Genomic DNA, 25,925 nt, shown 5'->3' on the forward strand with positions numbered 1-25,925 from the left:
GAGAAGGGTCCTGAAGGGGGGGGAGCTGAGAGCAGCTCCAGGGCATGAAGGGGCTGCAGGGAGCCTGGAGAGGGGTTGGGACAAGGGATGAGGAGGAAAAGGGAAGAGCTGATGGGAGCTTGGGGAGTTCTTCCCCATGGAAGGGGTCGAAGGGAGAGGTTTGGGATGCTCCATCCCTGGCAGTGCTCAAGGGCAGGATGGACACAGGGGCTCGGAGCACCCTGCTCCATGGGAAGGGGTCCCTGGCTTTAAGCTCCCTTCATCCCAACCCATGCCATGACTCCCTGTGCAGGAGCCACACGGAGGGTGCCCGTCTCCATCCCATGCTCTCCATCGCTCTCTCCTGCATCCCTCCATGCCCCAAGCACGGTGCTGGCAGAGCACCCACCACCCCGGCCCTGTGCAGGCAGCACCCATGGGAGCTGGCGAGCCGGAGGTGCTGGGAAGCAGCAGGCACCGCGGCCAGGAGTGGAAAAGCCATTTGGGACCCCCCCCTGCCGGGCTGTGTGAGCCCCGACCCCAAGCACCCATGGGTGCTGGAGCGTCCCGGCTCTGCCAAACCCGGAACAACCCCATCCCATTGCAGCCCCTGGCCTGGCCCAGCAGCCTCCGGCTTCCTCCGCACGTTCCCTCGTACCCGGAGCTGAGCCGAGCCTGATGAAGTGGGACATTGGAACAGCGGCCAGGAGCCGGGCCTGGAGATGCTCACGTCCGGACCCCGAGCGCATCCCTGCCTTCCCGGAGGGAATCGGGCTCTGCGGAGGGGCGCGAGTGGCCTGGGGACCAGGGCGAAGGGGCTGGGGCGCCTTTAGCTGCGCCCGGTGATGCCACGGCATCAGGAGCGTGGCACAGACAACCCGGGCTTGGATTAGGGGGATCAGCGGTGCAAATCCCACCGGGATAACGCAGCCTTAGAGGCTGGGATGCTGCCAGAGCCCCGGAGGAGCCGCAGCCCTGCACAGCCTGGCGCTAGGGAATCCTCAGCCTCATCCACCCCGGAGGCCGGCTCCGGGGGGCTGAGGGCACCCGGAAGGAGCCTGCGCTGCCAACGGAGGCAGCCGGGATGCCAAAGGCACCGGGTGCCGGGTCACGGCCACAGCCTTCGGGCTCCCAGCGGGATCCCGGAGCCGACGGAGCGGGTCCCGGTCAGCGCGGTGGCTGGAGCCGGCTCGCAGCCGTAAGCTGAGCCCTGAGCTGCGGCACGCAGAGGGGGGAAGCAAATGGAAAAAGAAAGGGGGGGGGGGAGAAAGGGAAGAGAGGAAAAGTTTCCACTCCTGTTGTGGCTTTCGCCGGGGACCTGATGGTTTCAGCGCATCCATCGGGTGATGTCATTCCTTCCAGAAGGAAAAAGCCTTTCCTGCCCCAACTGCGCTGCGCCGCGGCCGCCTGAAATATCAAGTGTGGGGCAGCCAAAAGGCAGAGTCATTGAGCTCCTGCTCTGCTTTCACCAACCGCGGCTTCCCCCCCTGCTCCCCCACCAGCCTCGAGCCCTTCGTCATCCCGGCCTCGATGAATCCCTCTCCTGGATGCAGCCCCCGCTCCATGCGCAGGGCCAGGACGCGGCCGAGGGATGCGCGGCGCTGATCCACGGCTGGCAGCGCCGTGGGGAGCGGGGTCGGACCCAAAACCTCCCAGCTCTGCAGCGGGGAGCAGGGGAGGATGGAATGCAGGGGCTGGCGCGAGGCTCAGGCCTCCTCCTCCATCCAGCTGGCACCGAAAGCACAACGTGCAGCAGCCCAGGGCTCCGCACCAGCCCCTGTGATGCCTCTTACTGGGGAAGCCACGGGGACCAGGGAATGGTTTGGGCTGGAAGGGACCTTAAAGCTCCTCCAGCTCCAACCCCAACCCCTTCCACTAGGGCAGGGTGCTCCGAGCCCCTGTGTCCAACCTGGTCCTGAGCACTGCCAGGGATGGGGCAGCCACAGCTCCTCTGGGCACCCTGTGCCAGCGCCTCAGCACCCTCCCAGGGAAGAGCTTCTGCCCCAGAGCTCAGCTCAGTCCCCCCTCGGGCAGGTTCAGGCCATTCCCCGTCCCTCTGCCATGGGGCCAGCCCAAGCCCTTGCCCGGAGCCTGTTTGGGTCTGGCTGCAGAGCTCTGCACCACCAGCACTGCAGAGACCTCCCTCAGCTCCTGTGCTGGGGCTGAACCAGCTCCTGGACCCCCTCTATCCCTCCCCATCTGCCATCTCCATCCCAACCTCCCACTCCGGGGCGCCTGGCCTGGGGACCGCGCTTTGATGCCTGCACACGGGCTGGGGAGCATCGCTTTTCCTTTCAGCTCCCGTAGCTCCAGCTGCTCGTGTTATTCCCATCAGGATCCGCAGCGCTGGTGTCTGCAAAGCCTCTGGCAGCGCCGGCCCCTTGCACAGCCAAGGGCTGTGTAAGACAATCCCCGCGCTCAGGCTGTGTCCTCCTCCTCCTGCCAGGGCCGTTTCAAGCCCGATGCCTTTTCCTCTTGTCCACGTTTCCCCCCCCTTTCCTTGCACCACCTTCTACATCCTGTTATTGTGTCCTGCAGGCTCCGCTTGGCCTCCACGCTGCTCAGCTCCTGCCCTTCCACGTCTCTTCAGCTCTAGGCTCTCCCTGAACCATCATCCCTGGAGCTGCCTTTTCTCTCCCTACCTCTTCTTCATAGGGAACCATGGGGCTGGGGCACAGCACCACGGCTGCAGGACCCCCGTGCCGGGCTGGAACGGAGCCCTCGGCCTTTCCTTCTCGCCTCCCATCTCCAGCTTCTTCCCAACGCTGACACCTTCACCAAGGGCTTTCCAAGAGGTTTTACCCTGTGTGTGGGACTGAGTCCTTTGGGAAGGCACAAAGAGCCCGTGGCACCCGTAAAACTGCATCAGAGCCTCATCCAAACCCCCTCATCCCAGGGAAGCACTTGGGAGCTCATCCAGTTCCAACCCCCTGCCATGGGCAGGGACACCTCACCCTAAACCATGGCACCCAAGGCTCTGTCCAGCCTGGCCTTGAACACCGCCAGGGATGGAGCATTCCCAACCTCCCTGGGCAACCCATTCCAGTGCCTCAGCACCCTCACAGGAACGAATTTCCTCCTTAGATCCAACCTAACCCCATCCTGTTTCAGTTTGAACCCGTTACCCCTTGTCCTGTCCCTGCAGTCCCTAATGAAGAGTCCCTCCCCAGCATCCCTATAGCCCCCTTCACACACTGGGAGCTGCTCTGAGGTCTCCCCCAGCTTCTCTTGGGGAATGTGGCTGCTCCATACACAGAGAAGGGCAGGGAGCTCCACATGCAGGCGGAGGCATCACCCAGCCCACCCTATCTGTGCCTGCCCCATCGCTGGCAGTGCCCAAGGCCCTCTTGGACACAGACCCTGCTCCGGTCGGAGCCGGGATGGAGCTTTCAGCTCCGTCCCAACCCAACCCCATCCCTGCTGCGAGCCCTTCACACCTCAGCTCATCCCTGGCGGCTCCCGGGGGCCAGGCGGGAGCGGGATACGGAGCCAGGCGGGTCGGGAAGCGCACACGCGGAGCCGCTCTCCCTCCCTGCCTCCCTCACGCAGGGAGCGATGAGTGCAAGGCGCTGCCTGCCAGCAGCACATCGTGCTCCGCGGCTCCCGGCCCCTCCTGGCTCATCAGCTACTGAAAGAAGAGCTCCTTCAGCCCGGCAGCCGACGGCTCCCCCCCTGCTCCCGGCTGCGGAGGAGGGAAGCGAGCTTGGAGCGAGGAGCGCTCAGCGCGGCCCCATCCATCACCGCCGACACCTGGAATAGTCATTGCGGGGGGAACCGGAGCCGCGGCCCCGAGCCGCTTCCTTCCACACAGCCCCCGGGCAGCTCCGGGCGGCCACCGAGACGGGGGGGGAACCGGCCTGGAGCTCCCCATGGGCACGGGGATGGAGCGCACCCGGAGCTCCCCATGGGCACGGGGACGGAGCAAACCCGGAGCATCCCATGGGCACTGCACTGAGCACACACAGAGCTCCCCATGGGCACTGCACTGAGCACACACAGAGCTCCCCATGGGCACTGCACTGAGCACACACAGAGCTCCCCATGGGCACTGCACTGAGCACACACAGAGCTCCCCATGGGCACTGCACTGAGCGCACACAGAGCTCCCCATGGGCACTGCACTGAGCGCACCCGGAGCTCCCCATGGGCACTGCACTGAGCGCACCCGGAGCTCCCCATGGGCACTGCACTGAGCACACCCGGAGCTCCCCATGGGCACTGCACTGAGCGCACACAGAGCTCCCCATGGGCACTGCACTGAGCGCACCCAGAGCTCCCCATGGGCACTGCACTGAGCACACACAGAGCTCCCCATGGGCACTGCACTGAGCGCACACAGAGCTCCCCATGGGCACTGCACTGAGCGCACCCGGAGCATCCCATGGGCACTGCACTGAGCGCACCCGGAGCTCCCCATGGGCACTGCACTGAGCACACACAGAGCTCCCCATGGGCACTGCACTGAGCACACACAGAGCTCCCCATGGGCACTGCACTGAGCGCACACAGAGCTCCCCATGGGCACTGCACTGAGCGCACCCGGAGCATCCCATGGGCACTGCACTGAGCGCACACAGAGCTCCCCATGGGCACTGCACTGAGCGCACCCGGAGCTCCCCATGGGCACTGCACTGAGCGCACCCAGAGCATCCCATGGGCACAGGTACTGAGCACACCCAGAGCTCCCTGTTAGTGGTGACACTGGGTGTCAGTGGTTACATAGGGTGTCAGTGATGACACTGGGTGTCAGCGGAGGCACTGGGTGTCAGTGATGACACTGGGTGTCAGTGGCGGCACTGGGTGTTAGTGGTTACATTGGGTGTCAGTGGTGACACTGGGTGTCAGCGACGGCACTGGGTGTCAGTGGTTACATTGGGTGTTAGTGTGGTGACACTGGGTGTCAGTGATGACACTGGGTGTCAGCGGCGGCACTGGGTGCTAGTGGCGGCACTGGGTGTTAGTGGTGACACTGGGTGTCAGTGATCCCATGGGGTGTCATTGGTGACACTGGGTGTCAGTGGTTACATTGGGTGTCATTGGTGACACTGGGTGTCAGCGGCGGCAATGGGTGTCAGTGGTTACATTGGGTGTCATTGGTGACACTGGGTGTCAGTGGCGGCACTGGGTGTCAGTGGTGTCACTGGGTGTCAGTGGTGACACTGGGTGTCAGCGGTGGCACTGTGTGTCAGTGGTCCCATGGGGTGTCATTGGTGACACTGGGTGTCAGTGATCCCATGGCGTGTCAGTGGTGACACTGGGTGTCAGTGGTGACACTGGGTGGCAGTGGTCCCATGGTGTGTCAGCGGCGGCACTGGGTGTCAGTGGTTACATTGGGTGTCATTGGTGACACTGGGTGTCATTGGTGACACTGGGTGTCAGCGGCGGCACTGGGTGTCAGTGGTGACACTGTGTGTCAGCGGCGGCACTGGGTGTCAGTGGTGACACTGGGTGTCATTGGTGACACTGGGTGTCAGTGGTCCCATGGGGTGTCATTGGTGACACTGGGTGTCAGTGGTCCCATGGGGTGTCATTGGTGACACTGGGTGTCAGCGGCGGCACTGGGTGTCAGTGGTGACACTGGGTGTCATTGGTGACACTGTGTGTCAGTGGTTACATTGGGTGTCATTGGTGACACTGGGTGTCAGTGGTCCCATGGGGTGTCAGTGGTGACACTGGGTGTCAGTGGTCCCATGGGGTGTCATTGGTGACACTGGGTGTCAGTGGTCCCATGGGGTGTCATTGGTGACACTGGGTGTCAGCGGCGGCACTGGGTGTCAGTGGTGACACTGGGTGTCATTGGTGACACTGTGTGTCAGTGGTTACATTGGGTGTCATTGGTGACACTGGGTGTCATTGGTGACACTGTGTGTCAGTGGTTACATTGGGTGTCATTGGTGACACTGGGTGTCAGTGGTCCCATGGGGTGTCAGTGGTGTCACTGGGTGTCAGTGGTGACACCGGTTATCAGTGACGATAGGGCTGGCTCGGTCCCAGCCCCAGTTAGGGGATAGGGAGCACCCAGCTGGGGCTCTCCAGGCACAGGGCAGCATCTGGAGCTGCAGCCATCAGGCAACCATCAGGTCAGAGCCACCCCACAGCACCCTGGACGTGCTGGTTCCGCACCACGCAGCCCATCCCTGAGCATTCCAAAGGAATCCCGTTGCCTTCTGCAGCCCAGTGGATCAGGGCTGCCCACCACCAGGGCTCAGGATGGGTAACCCAGCATCAGCTCGGTGGAAAACACCTCTCAGCTCACCCAGGCCAACCGATCCCAGCCCTGCCAAGGCCATCCCTGCCCCATGGCACTGAGGGGGTGTGAGCACTCGCAGGGCCGGTGCCTGCAGCCCTGCCCCGGGCAGCCTCTTCCGATGCCTGAGCACCCTCTGGGGCAGGAATTGTTCCTCAGCTCCATCTAAACCTGCCCTGGGGCAGCTTGAGGCGGGTTCCTCTTGTCCCATCCCTTGTTCCTTGGGAGCAGAGCCCAGCCCCTGCCGGCTCCATCCTCCTGGCAGGCACTTGGAGGGAGCCATCAGGTCCCCCCTGAGCCTTCCCTTCCCCATCTGAACCCCCCAGGTCCCTCAGCCCTTCCCCATCACCCCTGTGCTCCAGGCCCTGCTCCAGCTCCATTCCCTTCTCCGGCCCCGCTCCAGCACCTCAAGGTCTCTGTTGCAGTGAGGGGCCCAGCACAGGATCCGAGGTGCAGCCTCCCCAGTGCCCAGTGCAGGGGCTCAACCCCTGCCCTGGCCCCGCTGCTGCAGCGGTGCCGGTCCAGGACCGTCCTCAGGCATCACGCTGGGACGAGGCTGCGGCGCAAGCTGGGTCTCAACAAAGAGAAGAGGGGACGAGCATCCGAAAGGAAGGGATCCCCCCTGTGGTTCCCTTCCTGCCCACGGCCCCAACAGGGGGGTTCCCCCCTCCCTTGCCCGTTACCCCAAAGCACCGCGGCCGGGCGCTGCTCCTCGTGGAAGCCAGCACAAAGCCCGCAGTGTGCGCATCCCGGCCGCAGGAAGCGCGAGCCTCAGGGTTCTTATGGAAAGGAGATAACGACAGTTACAGAGGGAGGGCAGGGGGCTGCGAATGGGATGGGAGGGGGGAAGAACAAGGAACAAAGGCACTGGAAGCTGCTCGGATGTCAGCAGAGTGAGCCCCAGCTCCCGCGTGAGACGCAGGAGACATTACACAAGTGGAGGGTTTCTACAGCCATCTATTTCCCCTCGCTCTGTAATCTCTATTCCAGAGCTGGGGGCAGGGATTGAGGCAGCTCCTGCCTTAACCCAGGTGGGCCTCTAACGTCTCACACCAGAAGCATCCAAGCCCTCCTCCTCCTCCTCCCACCCTGCGCTGGGATCATCCCCATCCCTCGGAGCACCACAAGCTTAGAGCCCAAGAGGCCGGTGGGGGGGGTGCAGCCAAAACCCTGCTCAGATCTCAGCTTCCCAAGCGCCGGTGCCGTTATTCCCGATGCTCCCTGCTGCATCCATGGCATTCCAGGGCTCCCCCCCGACACCGGGGCGCAGGCAGAGCTCCCCACTGGTGGAGGAGGAGACGCAGAGCCTGCACCCTTCCACCCAACCTGCGCCCCGGAGGCTGCCCCAAGCCTTTTCCCCTGTGATGTGAGCGGAGAGCCCAGCACCGAGGGTCACATCCAAACCCCCCCCCCCGCCAGCCCTTGGCAATCCCCACATCCCGCCCCGCTGGACGCCAACGCCACCAATTGATTTAGCAGGCGATGAAGCAAGGCCACGAGGTTTGTCTGGAACAACCAAGCCCTGGGGGCATGCGGCTGCCGAGATCCAACCCTGCTCCACATCCACGCAGGAGCTTTCCCAAGGCACAAACCATCACCGAGAGTCCCCTCAAGAGCCCCGACCTGGGGGCCTCTGGGCTATGCCCATCCAGGGACACCGCATCCCCTCCCTCCTGCTCCTGCAGAAGCCAGCACGGAGAGGGAAGCGCACGGAATCATCCCATCAACCAGGGTGGGAAGGTCCTTTGAGATCACAAAGCCCAACTCCTAACCCAGCACCTCCAGCTCATATCCACGTACTAAGAGCACAGAACTTGCAGCGGGTCCTACCTCCTCATCGGAGCTGTCCTCTTCGTACTCATTCTGAGCAGGCAGAGCCTTGTTTTCCTCCAGTGAGGAATCATCCTCCAGGGTTTTGCTCTTCCTGGGAGCTCCTTCGGCCTGAAAGACAGAAAGAAGGCAGCTCAGGGAGGTGCCATCACCCCAACCCGTGCCTGGTCGTGTTGGCCCCAGCACCACCACAAAGCGCCTGTGCCCCAAGCTGAGCAGTGCAACCTCCTGCTCCTCCATCCATCCTCTGGGACTTTGGCTTCTCTGGTTTGGGTTATTCCAAATGCTTGGCTTCTCTGCTGCCGTTATCCCAAACGTTTGGCTTCTCCTGCTTGGATCATCCCCAAGAGAAGCTGCGTGGAGACCTCAGAGCAGCTCCCAGTGTGTGAAGGGGGCTATAGGGATGCTGGGGAGGGACTCTTCATTAGGGACTGCAGGGACAGGACAAGGGGTAACGGGTTCAAACTGAAACGGGGGGGGGTTAGGTTGGATCTAAGGAGGAAATTCGTTCCTGTGAGGGTGCTGAGGCACTGGAATGGGTTGCCCAGGGAGGTTGGGAATGCTCCATCCCTGGCAGTGTTCAAGGCCAGGTTGGACAGAGCCTTGGGTGCCATGGTTTAGGGTGAGGTGTCCCTGCCCATGGCAGGGGGTTGGAACTGGATGAGCTTCAGGTCCTTTCCAACCCAAAACATTCTGTGATTCTATTTAGCTTCTCTTGCTTGGGTTACCCCAAAGCTGTGGCTTCCCTTGCTTGGGTTACCCCAAAGCTGTGGCTTCCCTTGCTTGGGTTACCCCAAAGCTGTGGCTTCCCTTGCTTGGGTTACCCCAAGGGCTTGGGATAACGGCAGGACACCCCTGCACCGCAGCTGAACCCTCAGACCACGCATCCTGCTTCCCCCAGAGCAGGACTTGGCCCCTCAGACCGGGATCGCGCGCGCGCCTGCGCCCACTCGCCGGCCTGGGTGGGTGCCGAGCGCGCTGCAGATCCATCCCTGGAAAAGAGATTCCAGGGAGGGGGATGAGGACCCTGCCTGGATCCGCTTTAAGGGACGACTCAGGGAACTGATGGGGAAAGCAGCCCCGGGCAAGGCCCCTCGTGGGAGCAGTCAAGCCGGGGCTGCAAACAGCGGCTTCCTTGGCAGGGCTGGGAGGAGGCAACGCGAGGTTCCACCTTCCCCCTGGCTCCCCTCCACAAGGAGACCGGAGCGCCCCGCATCCCGGCTGCCCATGCTCCAGCATCCCTGCTCTTCCCCGTGCTGCCCAACCTCCCAGCTCGACAGGCAGGGCTGAAACCGGAGCGCCAGGGGCTGCCACAAGCCAGGATCCCTTCCCCGTGCCCCCCATCCCTGTGTGCTGGCACGTCCAAAGCCTTTAGGAGAGGGAAAGCAAGGCAGAGACAAGGAACCAGGGAATGGGTTGGGTTGGAACGGAGCTGAAAGCTCCTGCAGCTCCAACCACGGGCAGGGACCCCATCCACTGGAGCAGGGCGCCCCGAGCCTTGAGCCCTGCCGGCGATGGGGCGGCCGCGGGTTCTCCATGGGGGACAAGCCTGAAGGATGAGGAAATTCCCCCCCAGGAGCATTCCCAGCGGCAGGAATGCGGGGGCTGCCCTGCTCAGGTCCCATACGGGCAGCCCGGTTCACCTCTGGCGCTGGGCTCAGGGCTGGGAATGCCGCCGGAGCTCCCCTCTGCTGCCCTGAGCCTGGAGGCTCCTTCCACAAGAGGGCAGCAGGGAAAGGTGCCGCAGTGCAAACCCACCCAGGACCCCCAAACCTGCCCTCAGAGCACCCCTGGAACCCCTCAGCACCCATGGGTGGCGGGGATGCGGGAGCTGGCAGCACCAACACCCCCGTTCAGGGCAGACTGGAGCCAAGGGACGGGCTCAAACAGCACCGATGGGGATGCAAGAACAGGTTTAGGTGCAAAGGAAGGAGGGTTGGAGCCACAAACCCACACGGAGCTGGGGGTGAAGAGCCTGGAGAAGAGCAGGCTCCTAAAGGGGACACCTGAGAGCAGCTCCGGTGCCCAAACCCAGCCCATTCCAGGCCTCCTTGCTCACAGCTCTCCAGCACGGCCAGACCTCACTCACCCTCCCCAGTAAAGCCCCAAAAGCAGGGGCAGCATCCCACAGTCAAGGGAAGGGGAAGGGATTCCTGCAGCTGTAAAGCAGGGAAAGGGAACCCTTGCAGGAGCTCGGGCCCCTCAGGTGTGCAGGAAGCAGCAGCGGTTTGTGCAGAGCCCTTCCACGTCCCGCAGCGAGGGGAGTCCAAACCCAGCCCTTTCCTCTGCATCCAGGACTCCTTGGACGCAGCTCCTTTGGCTGCCCTTCACCTCCCAAACCTGCTGCTCCTCCAAGCGCTCCCACGCAGCTCCTCCTGCTGTGCAGAGAGCAGCAGCAGCAGCAGCCCCCGGCCTGCAGCTTCCAGGAGGAAGGGAGAAGATTCCCGGTGTCCCGAGCTCCTCGGTGGAAAAGGGGGGGGGACACAGCCTCGGGGAGCCTTGCAGCAGGAGCAGGGGAGCCGGAGGGAAGGGATCCCAGCCCCGGTGTGGGAGCTGCGGCCATGGGGTGCATCCGGCGTGGGCCAAAGCGGCCACTGCCGGTGCTCAGCTGGGATCCAGAGGACAAGGTGGGGAAAGCCACCGGCAAAGCCACACTCATCTCTCCCTCTGCTAAAGCCTGGAGAGCCATGGGATGGGTTGGGATGAAGGGAGCTTGAAGCTCCTCCAGCTCCAACCCCGTCCCCTGGAGCAGGGTGCTCCGAGCCCCTGTGTCCAAGCTGCCCTTGGGCACTGCCAGGGATGGAGCATCCCAAACCTCTCCCTTCAACCCCTTCCATGGGGAAGAACTCCCCAAGCTCCCATCAACTCTTCCCTCTTCCTCCTCCTCCCATCCCTGCCTCCCTCATCCCAAGGCTCCCCGCAGCCCCTTCAGGCCCTGGAGCTGCTCTCAGCTCTCCCCTTCAGGAGCCTTCCCTTCCCCAGGCTGCCCCAGCCCTCGCAGCAGCTCCATGGAGCCGATGGGATGCTGAGGCACCGCTCCAGAGCCGCGCTCCTGCTCCTCCTCCCCGCCAGGATGATGCTCCACATCCCCCAGCCACGAAGGCGCTTTATGGAGCTGGAGTGCCACCAGTCCTGTCCGTGGGGGCCACAGAGCAGCAGGGGCAGCGTCTCCCGAGGGCAGCGCTGTCAGGAAGCCTCGATCCAGGCAGGAACAAGGAGGTGCTGAACTGAGCTGCTCCATCCCAGCTGCCTCTGGGATGCAGGAGCGGGCACGGGTGGAGGCTCCAGCACCAGCATCCTGGCTCCCGGGGCTCTCTGTGTAAGACCCTGTCCTTGTCCCATCCCCTTTCCTCTTGGTGACCTCCAGCATCCCACGAGCTCTGCTTCCCTCCACGGCAGAGCCGGACCCAGCTGCTCCCAACGGGAATGCCGGGGCCCTGCACCGGGAGGCTGAGCTCCAAGGGTGATGCCAGGAACAGGTCAGGGATGCTCCGGTGGCACCGGGGGCTCGGCAGGGAGCAAGGAAGGAAGCAAGGGAAGGAGGAAGCAAGGGAAGCAAGGGAAGCAGGAAGCAAGGGAAGAAGGAAGCAGGGGAAGAAGGAGGCAGGAAGCAAGGGAAGCAGGAAGCAGGGGAAGCAGGGGAAGCAGGAAGCAAGGGAAGCAGGAAGCAGGGGAAGCAGGGGAAGCAAGGGAAGCAGGAAGCAGGAAGCAAGGGAAGGAGGAAGCAGGGGAAGCAGGAAGCAAGGGAAGGAGGAAGCAGGGGAAGCAGGAAGCAGGGGAAGCAGGAAGCAGGAAGCAAGGGAAGCAGGAAGCAGGGGAAGCAGGAAGCAGGGGAAGCAGGAAGCAGGGGAAGCAGGAAGCAAGGGAAGCAGGAAGCAAGGGAAGCAGGAAGCAAGGGAAGCAGGAAGCAGGGGAAGCAGGAAGCAGGGGAAGCAGGAAGCAGGGGAAGCAGGAAGCAAGGGAAGCAGGAAGCAAGGGAAGCAGGAAGCAGGGGAAGCAGGAAGCAAGGGAAGCAGGAAGCAGGGGAAGCAGGAAGCAGGGGAAGCAGGAAGCAGGGGAAGCAGGAAGCAAGGGAAGCAGGAAGCAAGGGAAGCAGGAAGCAGGGGAAGCAGGAAGCAAGGGAAGCAGGAAGCAGGGGAAGCAGGAAGCAAGGGAAGCAGGAAGCAAGGGAAGCAGGAAGCAGGGGAAGCAGGAAGCAAGGGAAGCAGGAAGCAGGGGAAGCAGGAAGCAGGGGAAGCAGGAAGCAGGGGAAGCAGGAAGCAAGGGAAGCAGGAAGCAAGGGAAGCAGGAAGCAGGGGAAGCAGGAAGCAAGGGAAGCAGGAAGCAGGGGAAGCAGGAAGCAAGGGAAGCAGGAAGCAAGGGAAGCAGGAAGCAGGGGAAGCAGGAAGCAGGGGAAGCAGGAAGCAAGGGAAGCAGGAAGCAGGGGAAGCAGGAAGCAAGGGAAGCAGGAAGCAAGGGAAGCAGGAAGCAGGGGAAGCAGGAAGCAAGGGAAGGAGGAAGCAGGGGAAGCAGGAAGCAAGGGAAGGAGGAAGCAGGGGAAGCAGGAAGCAAGGGAAGCAGGAAGCAGGGGAAGCAGGAAGCAAGGGAAGCAGGAAGCAGAGGAAGCAGGGGAAGCAGGAAGCAAGGGAAGCAGGAAGCAAGGGAAGCAGGAAGCAAGGGAAGCAGGAAGCAAGGGAAGCAGGAAGCAGAGGAAGCAGGGGAAGCAGGAAGCAAGGGAAGCAGGAAGCAGGGGAAGAAGGAGGCAGGAAGCAAGGGAAGCAGGAAGCAGGGGAAGCAGGAAGCAAGGGAAGCAGGGGAAGCAGGAAGCAGGGGAAGCAGGAAGCAGGGGAAGCAGGGGAAGCAGGAAGCAAGGGAAGCAGGGGAAGCAGGAAGCAAGGGAAGCAGGGGAAGCAGGAAGCAAGGGAAGCAGGAAGCAGGGGAAGCAGGGGAAGCAGGAAGCAAGGGAAGCAGGAAGCAAGGGAAGCAGGAAGCAAGGGAAGCAGGAAGCAAGGGAAGCAGGAAGCAGGGGAAGCAGGGGAAGCAGGAAGCAGGGGAAGCAGGAAGCAAGGGAAGCAGGAAGCAGGGGAAGCAGGAAGCATGGAAAGCAGGAAGCAGGGGAAGCAGGAAGCAGGGGAAGCAGGAAGCAGGGGAAGCAGGGGAAGCAGGAAGCATGGAAAGCAGGAAGCAAGGGAAGCAGGAAGCAGAGGAAGCAGGGGAAGCAGAAAGCAGGGGAAGGAGGCAGGAAGCAAGGGAAGCAGGAAGCAGGGGAAGCAGGAAGCAGGGGAAGCAGGAAGCAAGGGAAGCAGGAAGCAAGGGAAGCAGGGAGCAGGGGAAGCAGGAAGCAGGGGAAGCAGGAAGCAAGGGAAGCAGGAAGCAGGGGAAGCAGGAAGCAAGGGAAGGAGGAAGCAGGGGAAACAGGAAGCAAGGGAAGCAGGAAGCAAGGGAAGCAGGAAGCAGGGGAAGCAGGAAGCAAGGGAAGCAGGAAGCAAGGGAAGAAGGAAGCAAGGGAAGCAGGAAGCAAGGGAAGCAGGAAGCAAGGGAAGCAGGAAGCAGGGGAAGCAGGAAGCAAGGGAAGCAGGAAGCAAGGGAAGCAGGAAGCAGGGGAAGCAGGAAGCAGGGGAAGCAGGAAGCAAGGGAAGCAGGAAGCAGGGGAAGCAGGAAGCAAGGGAAGCAGGGGAAGCAGGAAGCAGGGGAAGCAGGAAGCAAGGGAAGCAGGAAGCAGAGGAAGCAGGAAGCAAGGGAAGCAGGAAGCAGGGGAAGCAGGAAGCAGGGGAAGCAGGAAGCAGGGGAAGCAGGGGAAGCAGGAAGCATCCCACGGTGGGATACATGGATGGCACCGGAGGCATCCCAATGGAGACAGCCCATGGGCCCGAGGTGCTCCGGGGGCTCCTGCCCAGGCACACGAGGAGCTTCCCACTGAATTCCCACTCCCGAGCTGGGAAAGCTGCTGCCCGTCATCCAAACACATCCAATGGATCCCGACAGCCGGGAGCACGCAGGGATCTGATGGATCCTGACAGCACGCAGGGATCTGATGGATCCCAATGGCTGGGAGCACGCAGGGATCTGATGGATCCCAATGGCCGGGAGAACGCAGGGATCTGATGGATCCCAATGGCTGGGAGCACACAGGGATCTGATGGATCCCAATGGCCGGGAGAATGCAGGGATCTGATGGATCCCAATGGCCGGGAGCACGCAGGGATCTGATGGATCCTGACAGCCCAGAGCACGCAGGGATCTGATGCATCCCAGTGGCTGGGAGCACACAGGGATCTGATGGATCCCAATGGCTGGGAGCACGCTGGGATCTGATGGATCCTGACAGCACGCAGGGATCTGATGGATCCCAACAGCCGGGAGCACGCAGGGACCTGATGGATCCCAATGGCTGGGAGCACGCTGGGATCTGATGGATCCCAACAGGCGGGAGCACGCAGGGATCTGATGGATCCCAACGGCAGGAAGCACGCAGGGATCTGATGGATCTGGAGAGCCGGGAGCACGCAGGGATCTGATGGATCTGGAGAGCTGGGAGCACGCAGGGATCTGATGGATCCCAACAGCTGGGAGCATGCAGGGATCTGATGGATCCGGAGAGCCGGGAGCACGCAGGGATCTGATGGATCCCAACAGCCGGGAGCACACAGAGATGTGATGGATCCGGAGAGCTGGGAACACGCAGGGATCTGATGGATCCAGAGAGCACGCAGGGATCTGATGGATCCCGACAGCCGGGAGCACGCAGGGATCTGATGGATCCCAACGGCTGGGAGCACGCAGGGATCTGATGGATCCAGAGAGCTGGGAGCACGCAGGGATCTGATGGATCCGGAGAGCCGGGAGCACGCAGGGATCTGATGGATCCGGAGAGCCGGGAGCATGCAGGGATCTGATGGATCCTGACAGCACGCAGGGATCTGATGGATCCAGAGAGCTGGGAGCACGCAGGGATCTGATGGATCCTGACAGCCCGCAGGGACCTGATGGATCCCAACAGCACACAGGGATCCGATGGATCCGGAGAGCTGAGAGCACGCAGGGATCTGATGGATCCCAACAGCCGGGAGCACGCAGGGATCTGATGGATCCCAACAGCCGGGAGCACGCAGGGATCTGATGGATCCTGACAGCACGCAGGGACCTGATGGATCCGGAGACCTGGGAGCACGCAGGGATCTGATGGATCCCAACGGCAGGAAGCACGCAGGGATCTGATGGATCCAGAGAGCCGGGAGCACGCAGGGATCTGATGGATCCCAACAGCCGGGAGCACGCAGGGATCGGAAGGATCCCAACAGCTGGGAGCACGCAGGGATCGGATGGATCCCAATGGCCGGGAGCACGCAGGGACCGGATGGATCCCAATGGCCGGGAGCACGCAGGGACCGGATGGATCCCAACATTACGCAGGGATCTGATGGATCCCAATGGCCAGGAGCACGCAGGGATCTGATAGATCCCGACAGCCGGGAGCAGGCAGGAAGCTGATGGATCCCAACGGCAGGAAGCACGCAGGGACCTGATGGATCCCAATGGCCGGGAGCACGCTGGGATCTGATGGATCCCAACAGCCGGGAGCACGCAGGGACCTGATGGATCCTGACAGCACGCAGGGATCTGATGGATCCCAACGGCCGGGAGCACGCAGGGATCTGCCTGGGACCAGCCTGGGGTATTCCCAAGGCCAGGAGTGCGGGGATGAACACAAGAGAGGGGATGGAGACATGGGGGGGGGGGGGAATGGACACGGGATATGGGGGGGGATCAGCACGGGAGGGAGGAGGGACGGGGCCGTGGGGAGGGGGGACAGGAGGGCTGGGAATGGGCACGGAGCACGGAGCCTTCCTCCCGCTCCCGCTCCTCCTCCTCCTCCAGGCACAAACCGGAGCCTCCCCCCCTTCCCCGCCGCTCTGAGGCCGTTACCGGTGTCCGGGGGAGGGAGCCGCCGCCGGGGCCTTCCTCCCGCTCCTCCTCCTCCTCCTCCTCCTCGGAGCCGGTGCTGTCGGAGCCGGAGTCCTCCAGCCCTGAGTACGCGCTCTCCTCGCTCTCCTCGCTCTCCGTGAGCTCCTCGCTGCCCGCCGATGGACGCGGCTGGAACGGACGGGGCCGGAGCAGGGTCAGGGCCCGGCGGGGCCATGGGGGCCGGCTCCCAGCCCCACAGCCAGCACCACAGCGAGCCCCACAGCGAGTCCCACAGCCAGCCACACAGAGAGCCCCACAGCCAGCCCCACAGCCAGACCCACAGCGAGCCCCACAGCCAGCCCCACAGCCAGCCCCACAGCCAACCCCACAGCCAGCCCCACAGCCAGCCCCACAGCGAACCCCACAGCCAGCCCCACAGCCAACCCCACAGCCAGCCCCACAGCCAGCCCCACAGCGAACCCCACAGAGAGCCCCACAGCCAGCCCCACAGCGAGCCCCACAGCCAACTCCACAGCCAGCCCCACAGCCAGCCCCACAACCAACCCCACAGCCAGCCCCACAGCCAGCCCCACAGCGAGTCCCACAGCGAGCCCCACAGCGAGCCCCACAGCGAGCCCCACAGCCAGCCCCACAGCGAGCCCCACAGCCAGCCCCACAGCGAGCCCCACAGCCAGCCCCACAGCGAACCCTACAGCGAACCCCACAGCCAGCCCCACAGCGAGCCCCACAGCCAGCCCCACAGCGAGCCCCACAGCCAACCCCACAGCGAGCCCCACAGCCAGCCCCACAGCCAGCCCCACAGAGAGCCCCACAGCCAGCCCCACAACCAGCCCCACAGCCAGCCCCACAGCCAGCCCCACAGCGAGCCCCACAGCCAGCCCCACAACCAGCCCCACAGGCCGCGGCCAGGCCCCGTCCCCATGGCAACGCGCCCCTACCTCCGCCATGGCCCCTCCGCCGCCGACCGGAGCACCACGTGCGCGCGGGTCAGAGGTCACTCCCGCCGCCGCCGTGCGCATGCGCCTGCGCTGCCTCCGCGCATGCGCAAAGCGGGCTCCCGCAGGACAGCGTCTACGCGCGCGTGTCCCCGCCCACCGGCGCGCCGGGGTGGGCGGCGCCGCGCATGCGCCGTGGCGGCAGAGGGGCGTCCCAAGATGGCGGCGGCCATGCTGGGCTCCGGTGCGTTCCGTACGCAGGCCGCGGCCCGGCCCCGCGGCGGCTCCCGGGCGCTCTGAGGCCTCCGCCGCCGCCATGGAAGGCCCCGGGGCCGCGGCCCCCGGCGGGGGGAACGTGCCCGCCTTCCTCACCAAGCTCTGGACGCTCGTGGAGGACCCGGACACGGACGCGTTGATTTGCTGGAGCCCGGTGAGTGCCCCGGAGGGACCGGGTAAAGCCGCGCCTGCACCGGGGCCTCCCCTCTGCGCTGGGGGCACGGGGAGGGCGGCCGGGAGCAGAGCCCAGCCCCTCCTGGCTCCATCCTCCTGGCAGGCACTTGGAGGGAGCCATCAGGTCCCCCCTGAGCCTTCCCTTCCCCATCTGAACCCCCCAGGTCCCTCAGCCCTTCCCCATCACCCCTGTGCTCCAGGCCCTGCTCCAGCTCCGTTCCCTTCTCCGGCCCCACTCCAGCACCTCAAGGTCTCTGTTGCAGTGAGGGGCCTGGAGCCGAGCACAGGATCCGAGGTGCGGCCTCCCCGGTGCCCGGTGCAGGGGGCTCAACCCCGGCTCCATCACTCGGCACCCCCAGCCCCGTGCCGTGTTTGCAGCCGCTCTTCCCCAGCAGCCGAAGCTTTAAAAGCTTCAGGGCCGGGTTGGACACAGGCGCTCGGAGCACCCTGCTCCGGGGGAAGGGCTTGGGGTTGGAGCTGGAGGAGCTTTGAGGTCCCTTCCGTGATTCTAAACCCAGCTCTTCCCCAGCCCTGCCAAGGCCACCCCGGCCCCATCTGCACATCCTTCAGGTACCTCCAGGGCCGGTGCCTGCAGCCCTGCCCCGGGCAGCCTCTTCCGATGCCTGAGCACCCTCTGGGGCAGGAATTGCTCCTCAGCTCCATCTAAACCTGCCCTGGGGCAGCTTGAGGCCGGTTCCTCTTGTCCCATCCCTTGTTCCTTGGGAGCAGAGCCCAGCCCCTCCTGGCTCCATCCTCCTGGCAGGCACTTGGAGGGAGCCATCAGGTCCCCCCTGAGCCTTCCCCTCCCCATCTGAACCCCCCAGCTCTGTGCCGTGTTTCCAGCCGTGAGCAGGAGACTTGAGGGGACGTTGGGAATGGTTTGAACCTGCCCGAGGGGAGGCTGAGCTGAGCTCTGGGGCAGAAGCTCTTCCCTGGGAGGGTGCTGAGGCGCTGGCACAGGGTGCCCAGAGGAGCTGTGGCTGCCCCATCCCTGGCAGTGCTCAGGGCCAGGTTGGACACAGGGGCTTGGAGCACCCTGCTCCGGTGCAAGGGGTCCCTGCCCTGGCAGGGAATGGAATTGGATCAGCTTTAAGGACCATTCCATGCCCTGCTCCAAGCTGCTTCAGATCCACAGCCACACTTGTGTGCTGCTTTTACACCCGGACCTGCTGCACCCCATGGCCCCCCCACACCAGAGGGGTTTATCAGCACAGCAGAGCCCTGCTGGGACCTGGACTGAGGACCTTGGGGCCGTTGAGCCTGGAGAAGAGAAGCTGCAGGGAGACCTCAGAGCAGCTCCCAGTGTGTGAAGGGGGCTATAGGGATGCTGGGGAGGGACTCTTCATTAGGGACTGCAGGGACAGGACAAGGGGTAATGGGTTCAAACTGAAACAGGGGGGGGTTTAGGTTGGATCTAAGGAGGAAATTCGTTCCTGTGAGGGTGCTGAGGCACTGGAATGGGTTGCCCAGGGAGGTTGGGAATGCTCCATCCCTGGCGGTGTCCAAGGCCAGGTTGGACAGAGCCTTGGGTGCCATGGTTTAGGGTGAGGTGTCCCTGCCCGTGGCACGGGGTTGGAACTGGCTGAGCTTCAGGTCCTTTCCAACCCCAACCACTCTATGATTCTATGGCTCCTCCTTGTACTTCCATGGGGTTCAGCACCGTGGAGCCTCCCTGCCTCCTCCCCTGCTGCTGCAGCTTCACCCTGGAGCCTTCCCCCCGTGCCAAAGCTCATCTCTTCCCCCCATGGTGCTCACGCAGGATGTGGCCGGGCCCCACGGGCTGTGGGGCAGCTCCACGAGGGTCCATCCTCAGAGAGCCCCGTGCTGGGCCCCAGGGACTGAGCTGGCATGGGGGAGGTTTGGGCTGGAGCGGGATGCTCCTTCCATCACCCTGCAGCTGGAACCGGGGCAGGGACTGAAGGGAGCCCGTGGGGAAGGGGAATTTCATCCCTGGAGTCCAGAGATCCATGGGATGGATGGGTGGAAGGGACCTTAAAGAGGGAGAGGAGTTGGGTGGGATCTTGGGAAGCTCTTCCCTGTGAGGGTGCCCACAGAAGCTGGGGCTGCCCCATGCCTGTCCGGGTTGGACGCGGGGGCTCGGAGCACCCATTGGGAACTGGATCAGGATCATGGAATACTTTGGGTTAGGAGGGGCCTTCGCAGCTCATCCAGACCAACCCCTGCCAGGAGCAGGGCCATCTCCCCCCACGTTAAAGGGGAGCTCTGGAGGCCCCATCCCACAGGGCCTGGCCCTGCTGCTCTTCCCTTGCACTCCCTGGTGGGTGCTCATACAAGGGGGGAGCTCAGCAGGGGCTGGCTCCGGAGCAGGACTGGGTCACAGCAGGAAATCCACGTTGGGAAAACGCCGCTGGAATTCTTTGCCAGGAGGGAAAATCCCCTCCGGCTGCTGTGGTGTGGATGCTCTGGGTGCCAGGAGCTGATGGGGAAGTGAATCCCCACCCCTGCTCCAGGCAGCTCCAGCACTCAGTGCTTGCCAGGCCCCACTCAAGCTCAGCCCCCCCAGGACCCAGAGCACCTCAGGCTTCCATGGTTCCCCCTCCCTTGTCCTGCTTCCTCCATCAGCCCATAGCAGGCACTTAACAGGCACGATGGAGCCTCTTCCCTTCCACAGCAAGGCACGTCTTGGTCTGACCCTCCTCTCAAGGATACGGAATTGCCTTGCTTTGTGTCGTGGTTCAGCCCTATCCCAGTGAAACCAGGACGGTTACTGGTGGCTGTTGGTGCTTGACCTCAGCCTGGCTCCCCTGCCTTCATTTGGCCTCACTGGGCTGTGGCCAGCTGAGGTTCCACAAGTGCTGGGGCGCTGGAATGGGCTGAAAGGAGGAGCTGGGGCTGCCCCATCCCTGGCAGTGCTCAAGGCCAGGTTGGACCCAGGGGCTCCGAGCACCCTGCTCCTTAAACCCCAACCCATTCCATGCCCCCATGACGTGGGGAGGGGGTGCTGGGGGGGGGCTTCTCCCTGTCTGTGTACCAGAGCTTGATCCCCTTCCCTTTCCCCTCTTTCTCCGGCAGAGTGGAAGCAGCTTCCATGTGTTTGACCAGGGCCAGTTTGCCAAGGAGGTGCTCCCAAAGTACTTCAAACACAACAACATGGCCAGCTTCGTGCGGCAGCTCAACATGTGTAAGTAGCTCCTGGGCCGAGGCTGGGCCTCCTCCTGGTGCGTGTTCCATGGCTCCGAGTGTTCCAAGGCACTGGGAGTTCCATTTGCATCCCACTCCCCTTTTGGGGTGGGACCAAGTGGTGGCATCCAGACCTGGAATCTCCTCCTGCATCCAGGGCACTCGAGGCTCTTGGGATCTGGCATTCCCTGATTATCACAGGGGATGTGGGGGGCAATAACAGCATCCAGACCTGGAATCTCCTCCTGCATCCTGGGCACTTGAGGCTCTTGGGTTCCTCTGGCACTCCATGATTATCACAGGGGATCTGGGATGTGGGGGGCAATAACAGCATCCAGACCTGGAATCTCCTCCTGCATCCAGGGCACTTGAGGCTCTTGGGTTCCTCTGGCACTCCATGATTATCACAGGGGATGTGGGGGGCAATAACAGCATCCAGACCTGGAATCTCCTCCTGCATCCAGGGCACTTGAGGCTCTTGGGTTCTGGCATTCCCTGATTACCACAGGGGATGTGGGGGGCAATAACAGCATCCAGACCTGGAATCTCCTCCTGCATCCAGGGCACTTGAGGCTCTTGGGTTCTGGCATTCCCTGATTATCACAGGGGATCTGGGATGTGGGGGGGGCAATAACAGCATCCAGACCTGGAATCTCCTCCTGCATCCAGGGCACTTGAGGCTCTTGGGTTCTGGCATTCCCTGATTATCACAGGGGATGTGGGGGGCAATAACAGCATCCAGACCTGGAATCTCCTCCTGCATCCAGGGCACTTGAGGCTCTTGGGTTCCTTTGGCATTCCCTGATTACCACAGGGGATGTGGGGGGCAATAACAGCATCCAGACCTGGAATCTCCTCCTGCATCCAGGGCACTTGAGGCTCTTGGGTTCTGGCATTCCCTGATTACCACAGGGGATGTGGGGGGCAATAACAGCATCCAGACCTGGAATCTCCTCCTGCATCCAGGGCACTTGAGGCTCTTGGGTTCTTCTGGCATTCCCTGATTATCACAGGGGATGTGGGGGGCAATAACAGCATCCAGACCTGGAATCTCCTCCTGCATCCAGGGCACTTGAGGCTCTTGGGTTCCTCTGGCACTCCATGATTATCACAGGGGATCTGGGATGTGGGGGGGGCAATAACAGCATCCAGACCTGGAATCTCCTCCTGCATCCAGGGCACTTGAGGCTCTTGGGTTCCTCTGGCACTCCATGATTATCACAGGGGATCTGGGATGTGGGGGGGGCAATAACAGCATCCAGACCTGGAATCTCCTCCTGCATCCCGGGCACTTGAGGCTCTTGGGTTCTGGCATTCCCTGATTATCACAGGTGATGTGGGGGGCAATAACAGCATCCAGACCTGGAACCTCCTCCTGCCTCCAGGGCACTTGAGGCTCTTGGTTCTTCTGGCATTCCCTGATTATCACAGGGGATGAGGGGGGCAATAACAGCATCCAGACCTGGAATCTCCTCCTGCCTCCAGGGCACTTGAGGCTCTTGGTTCTTCTGGCATTCCCTGATTATCACAGGGGATGAGGGGGGCAATAACAGCATCCAGACCTGGAATCTCCTCCTGCATCCTGGGCACTTGAGGCTCTTGGGTTCTTCTGGCATTCCCTGATTATCACAGGGGATCTGGGATGTGGGGGGCAATAACAGCATCCAGACCTGGAATCTCCTCCTGCATCCTGGGCACTTGAGGCTCTTGGGTTCCTCTGGCATTCCCTGATTATCACAGGGGATCTGGGATGTGGCGGGGGGGCAATAACAGCATCCAGACCTGGAATCTCCTCCTGCATCCTGGGCACTTGAGGCTCTTGGGTTCCTCTGGCATTCCCTGATTATCACAGGGGATGTGGGGGGCAATAACAGCATCCAGACCTGGAATCTCCTCCTGCATCCAGGGCACTTGAGGCTCTTGGGTTCCTCTGGCACTCCCTGATTATCACAGGGGATGTGGGGGGCAATAACAGCATCCAGACCTGGAATCTCCTCCTGCATCCTGGGCACTTGAGGCTCTTGGGTTCCTCTGGCACTCCATGATTACCACAGGGGATGTGGGGGGCAATAACAGCATCCAGACCTGGAATCTCCTCCTGCATCCAGGGCACTTGAGGCTCTTGGGTTCCTCTGGCACTCCATGATTATCACAGGGGATGTGGGGGGCAATAACAGCATCCAGACCTGGAATCTCCTCCTGCCTCCAGGGCACTTGAGGCTCTTGGGTTCCTCTGGCATTCCATGATTACCACAGGGGATCTGGGATGAGGGGGGCAATAACAGCATCCAGACCTGGAATCTCCTCCTGCATCCCGGGCACTTGAGGCTCTTGGGTTCTTCTGGCATTCCCTGATTATCACAGGGGATCTGGGATGTGGGGGGCAATAACAGCATCCAGACCTGGAGTCTCCTCCTGCATCCAGGGCACTTGAGGCTCTTGGGTTCCTCTGGCACTCCATGATTACCACAGGGGATCTGGGGGGCAGTAACAGCATCCAGACCTGGAATCTCCTCCTGCCTCCAGGGCACTTGAGGCTCTTGGGTTCTGGCATTCCCTGATTATCACAGGGGATGTGGGGGGCAATAACAGCATCCAGACCTGGAATCTCCTCCTGCCTCCAGGGCACTTGAGGCTCTTGGGTTCCTCTGGCACTCCATGATTACCACAGGGGATCTGGGATGTGGGGGGGGCAATAACAGCATCCAGACCTGGAATCTCCTCCTGCATCCTGGGCACTTGAGGCTCTTGGGTTCCTCTGGCATTCCCTGATTATCACAGGGGATCTGGGATGTGGGGGGGCAATAACAGCATCCAGACCTGGAATCTCCTCCTGCATCCCGGGCACTTGAGGCTCTTGGGTTCTGGCATTCCCTGATTATCACAGGGGATGTGGGGGGCAATAACAGCATCCAGACCTGGAATCTCCTCCTGCCTCCAGGGCACTTGAGGCTCTTGGGTTCCTCTGGCACTCCATGATTACCACAGGGGATCTGGGATGTGGGGGGGGCAATAACAGCATCCAGACCTGGAATCTCCTCCTGCATCCAGGGCACTTGAGGCTCTTGGGTTCTGGCATTCCCTGATTATCACAGGGGGTGTGGGGGGCAATAACAGCATCCAGACCTGGAATCTCCTCCTGCATCCCGGGCACTTGAGGCTCTTGGGTTCCTCTGGCACTCCATGATGGGATCCATCAGTCCTTTTGCCATCCTGGCTCCTGGGGGCTGCTTCCTGGGGACAGCCCCACCACATGGGACACCTTGTTTGTCTTCTGCTCGTGTCCTCGAGGGGACATCAGTGCTGGAGGTGTGGAGCCAGCCCTGCTTGAGCTCTACCAAACAGAGGCTTAAAGCTGCTCCAGCTCCAACCCCTTCCCTTGGAGCAGGGTGCTCCGAGCCCGTGTCCAACCTGCCCTTGAGCACTGCCAGCGATGGGGCAGCCCCAGCTTCTCCCTTCAAGCCCTTCCAGTGCCCCAGCACCCTCAGTGCTCTGCTGCGGGGCTGGAGGAGCACCTCGGTGCTGGGCCTCATCCTGTGCAGCTCTTTGCCAAGGCTCCAGGCCCCGGCATCCCTGCGTTCCCCAGGGAAGGATGGGGAAGCAGGGGTTTGTTCCGGGTGTCTGACCTGGAGCTGCTGCCTGCAGCTGGAATCCCCCCACTCACATCCTGCCCCTGGGGGTACCGGGGGAGGATTTGTCCCTTTGCCCTTTGCAAACATCAGGACCGTATCCCTGGAGCCGTGATCCCTCCCTTCAGTTTCCCCCCTTTTCCTCCCCTTTCTCCCCAGCCTGGGTCCACGGCCCCAAGCCAGGGCCAGGACCTTGCCCTTGTTGAGCCCCAGGAGGTTCCCACCTCTGCATTCCCTCTGGATCCCTTCCCTCCAGTGTGTTCCCCCCCGGCATCTTCCGCTCCTCTCCCCCCTGCCGGTTCCTCCCCCCTCTTTCCCCGTGTTTCCAGGCTGCTCCATCCCCTTTTCCCCTTCTAACCCAGGAGGAATTCGAGGGCTGCTGATGGGAGGCCGCGCTCGCAGCAGCTCCTCCCTGCAGCTCTTGGGAATGCTGTGGGATTAACCCAGGGACGCTGCTTCCTCCCGTGCATCCAGGGATAAGAGGGACGAGGAGGACGCCTCTCACCCCCTCCCACGTGGAGGGATTAACGGGAATGCTCCAGATGTGGGCTGCAGAGGGCATTCCGATGGGATTAGGAGGGATGAGGGTTTCATTGCCTTTCAACACCAGCTCTCGTGAAGAGCCTCCGGAGCGGGGCGTTCAGTTCTTAGGGATGATCCCGGCTCAAGGCTTCAGTGCAGAGCTTCTCCCTCCGCTCCCGAGGCTGGAATTCCCAGCCTGTGGAATTCTGCCCCCCCGTGTGTGCAGCGGAGGACTGCACCATCAGCCAGCCAGGAGGCTGTCCCGCTGACCAGCAGTGGGCATAGCAGGGAGCGGTGCCTGTGCCCGCAGCTCCAGGGAACTGCTTGGAGCCGGGATGGGATTTATTGTGGGGTGCAATGGGGAAAACCCTGCCGGATGGGATTCTGTGGGTGCTGTCGAGTGGTTGAAAACACAGTTTAGGGCCTTGGCGTGAGGGTGAGGGCGTCGAGAACCTCAACATCAGGGGATGGCTTGGGTGCGAAGGGACCTTAAAGCTCCTCCAGCTCCAGCCACGGGCAGGGACCCCTTCCCCTGGAGCAGGGTGCTCCGAGCCCCTGTGTCCAAGCTGCCCTTGGGCACTGCCAGGGATGGAGCATCCCAAACCTCTCCCTTCAACCCCTGCCATGGGGAAGAACTCCCCAAGCTCCCATCAACTCTTCCCTCTTCCTCCTCCTCCCATCCCTGCCTCCCTTGTTCCAAGCTCCTCTCCATGCTCCCTGCAGCCTCTTCAGGCACTGGAGCTGCTCTCAGCTCCCCCCTTCAGGAGCCTTCTCCCAGCCTGGCTCCAGCCCCATGGCCTCATCCAGACTCACCCCAGCATCTCCAGGTCCCTCTGGTGCTGCTGCCCCAGAGCTGGACCTTGCAGCAGGCTCAGCAGAAGCCTCTGCCTCAGCTCCATCAGCCTCAGGAAGGGTTTCTCATTCCATACCCCCTTTCAGGATGGGCTTTGTTAGGAGGCAGTGGCACGGGGATGGAGCCCAAGGGTGACCTCTGCCTGCTTCTGCTTCCTCGAGTTCAGACTCAGCCCGTTAAGCTTTGCTTCCCTTGCCTCCCCTTTGCTTTACAGATGGCTTTCGCAAGGTTGTCCACATTGAGCAGGGAGGACTGGTGAAGCCAGAGAAAGACGACACGGAGTTCCAGCATCCCTACTTCATCCGAGGGCAGGAGCACCTCCTGGAGAACATCAAGAGGAAAGTAACCAGCGTAAGTTACTGCTGTACATCCTTTGGGATGAGCTTCAGCTGAACTGCTCCAAAAAGCCTTGGTGTGCTCCAAGCCTGACGTAC

General features: G+C 62.5%; 2 protein-coding genes across 3 annotated transcripts in view; one reads left to right on the forward strand and one right to left on the reverse strand.

The window, feature by feature from the left end:
• BOP1 (BOP1 ribosomal biogenesis factor) overlaps positions 1-17,214 on the reverse strand; it is a 60,450-nt gene extending 43,236 nt beyond the window's left edge. The window contains exons 1-3 of the mRNA XM_062634649.1: positions 16,900-17,214; positions 15,962-16,129; positions 8,057-8,167 (exon numbers count right to left, since the gene is read on the reverse strand). Coding sequence (XP_062490633.1) covers positions 8,057-8,167; positions 15,962-16,129; positions 16,900-17,214 — 594 coding nt within the window. The remainder of the gene's footprint in view (positions 1-8,056; positions 8,168-15,961; positions 16,130-16,899) is intronic.
• Positions 17,130-25,925, forward strand: part of HSF1 (heat shock transcription factor 1) — a 47,901-nt gene continuing 39,105 nt past the window's right edge. The window contains exons 1-3 of one of the 2 annotated variants that reach the window (XM_062634657.1): positions 17,130-17,326; positions 20,380-20,488; positions 25,706-25,842. In XM_062634657.1, the coding sequence (XP_062490641.1) occupies positions 17,213-17,326; positions 20,380-20,488; positions 25,706-25,842 (360 nt within the window). In that variant the 5' untranslated portion in view covers positions 17,130-17,212. The remainder of the gene's footprint in view (positions 17,327-20,379; positions 20,489-25,705; positions 25,843-25,925) is intronic. The other variant, XM_062634656.1, reaches the window with a different exon arrangement.

Source organism: Pezoporus occidentalis, unplaced genomic scaffold (assembly GCF_034315485.1).
Source record: "Pezoporus occidentalis ecotype Australia unplaced genomic scaffold, CSIRO_AGI_Poc_V1 ctg433, whole genome shotgun sequence".
Classification (NCBI taxonomy): domain Eukaryota; kingdom Metazoa; phylum Chordata; class Aves; order Psittaciformes; family Psittacidae; genus Pezoporus; species Pezoporus occidentalis.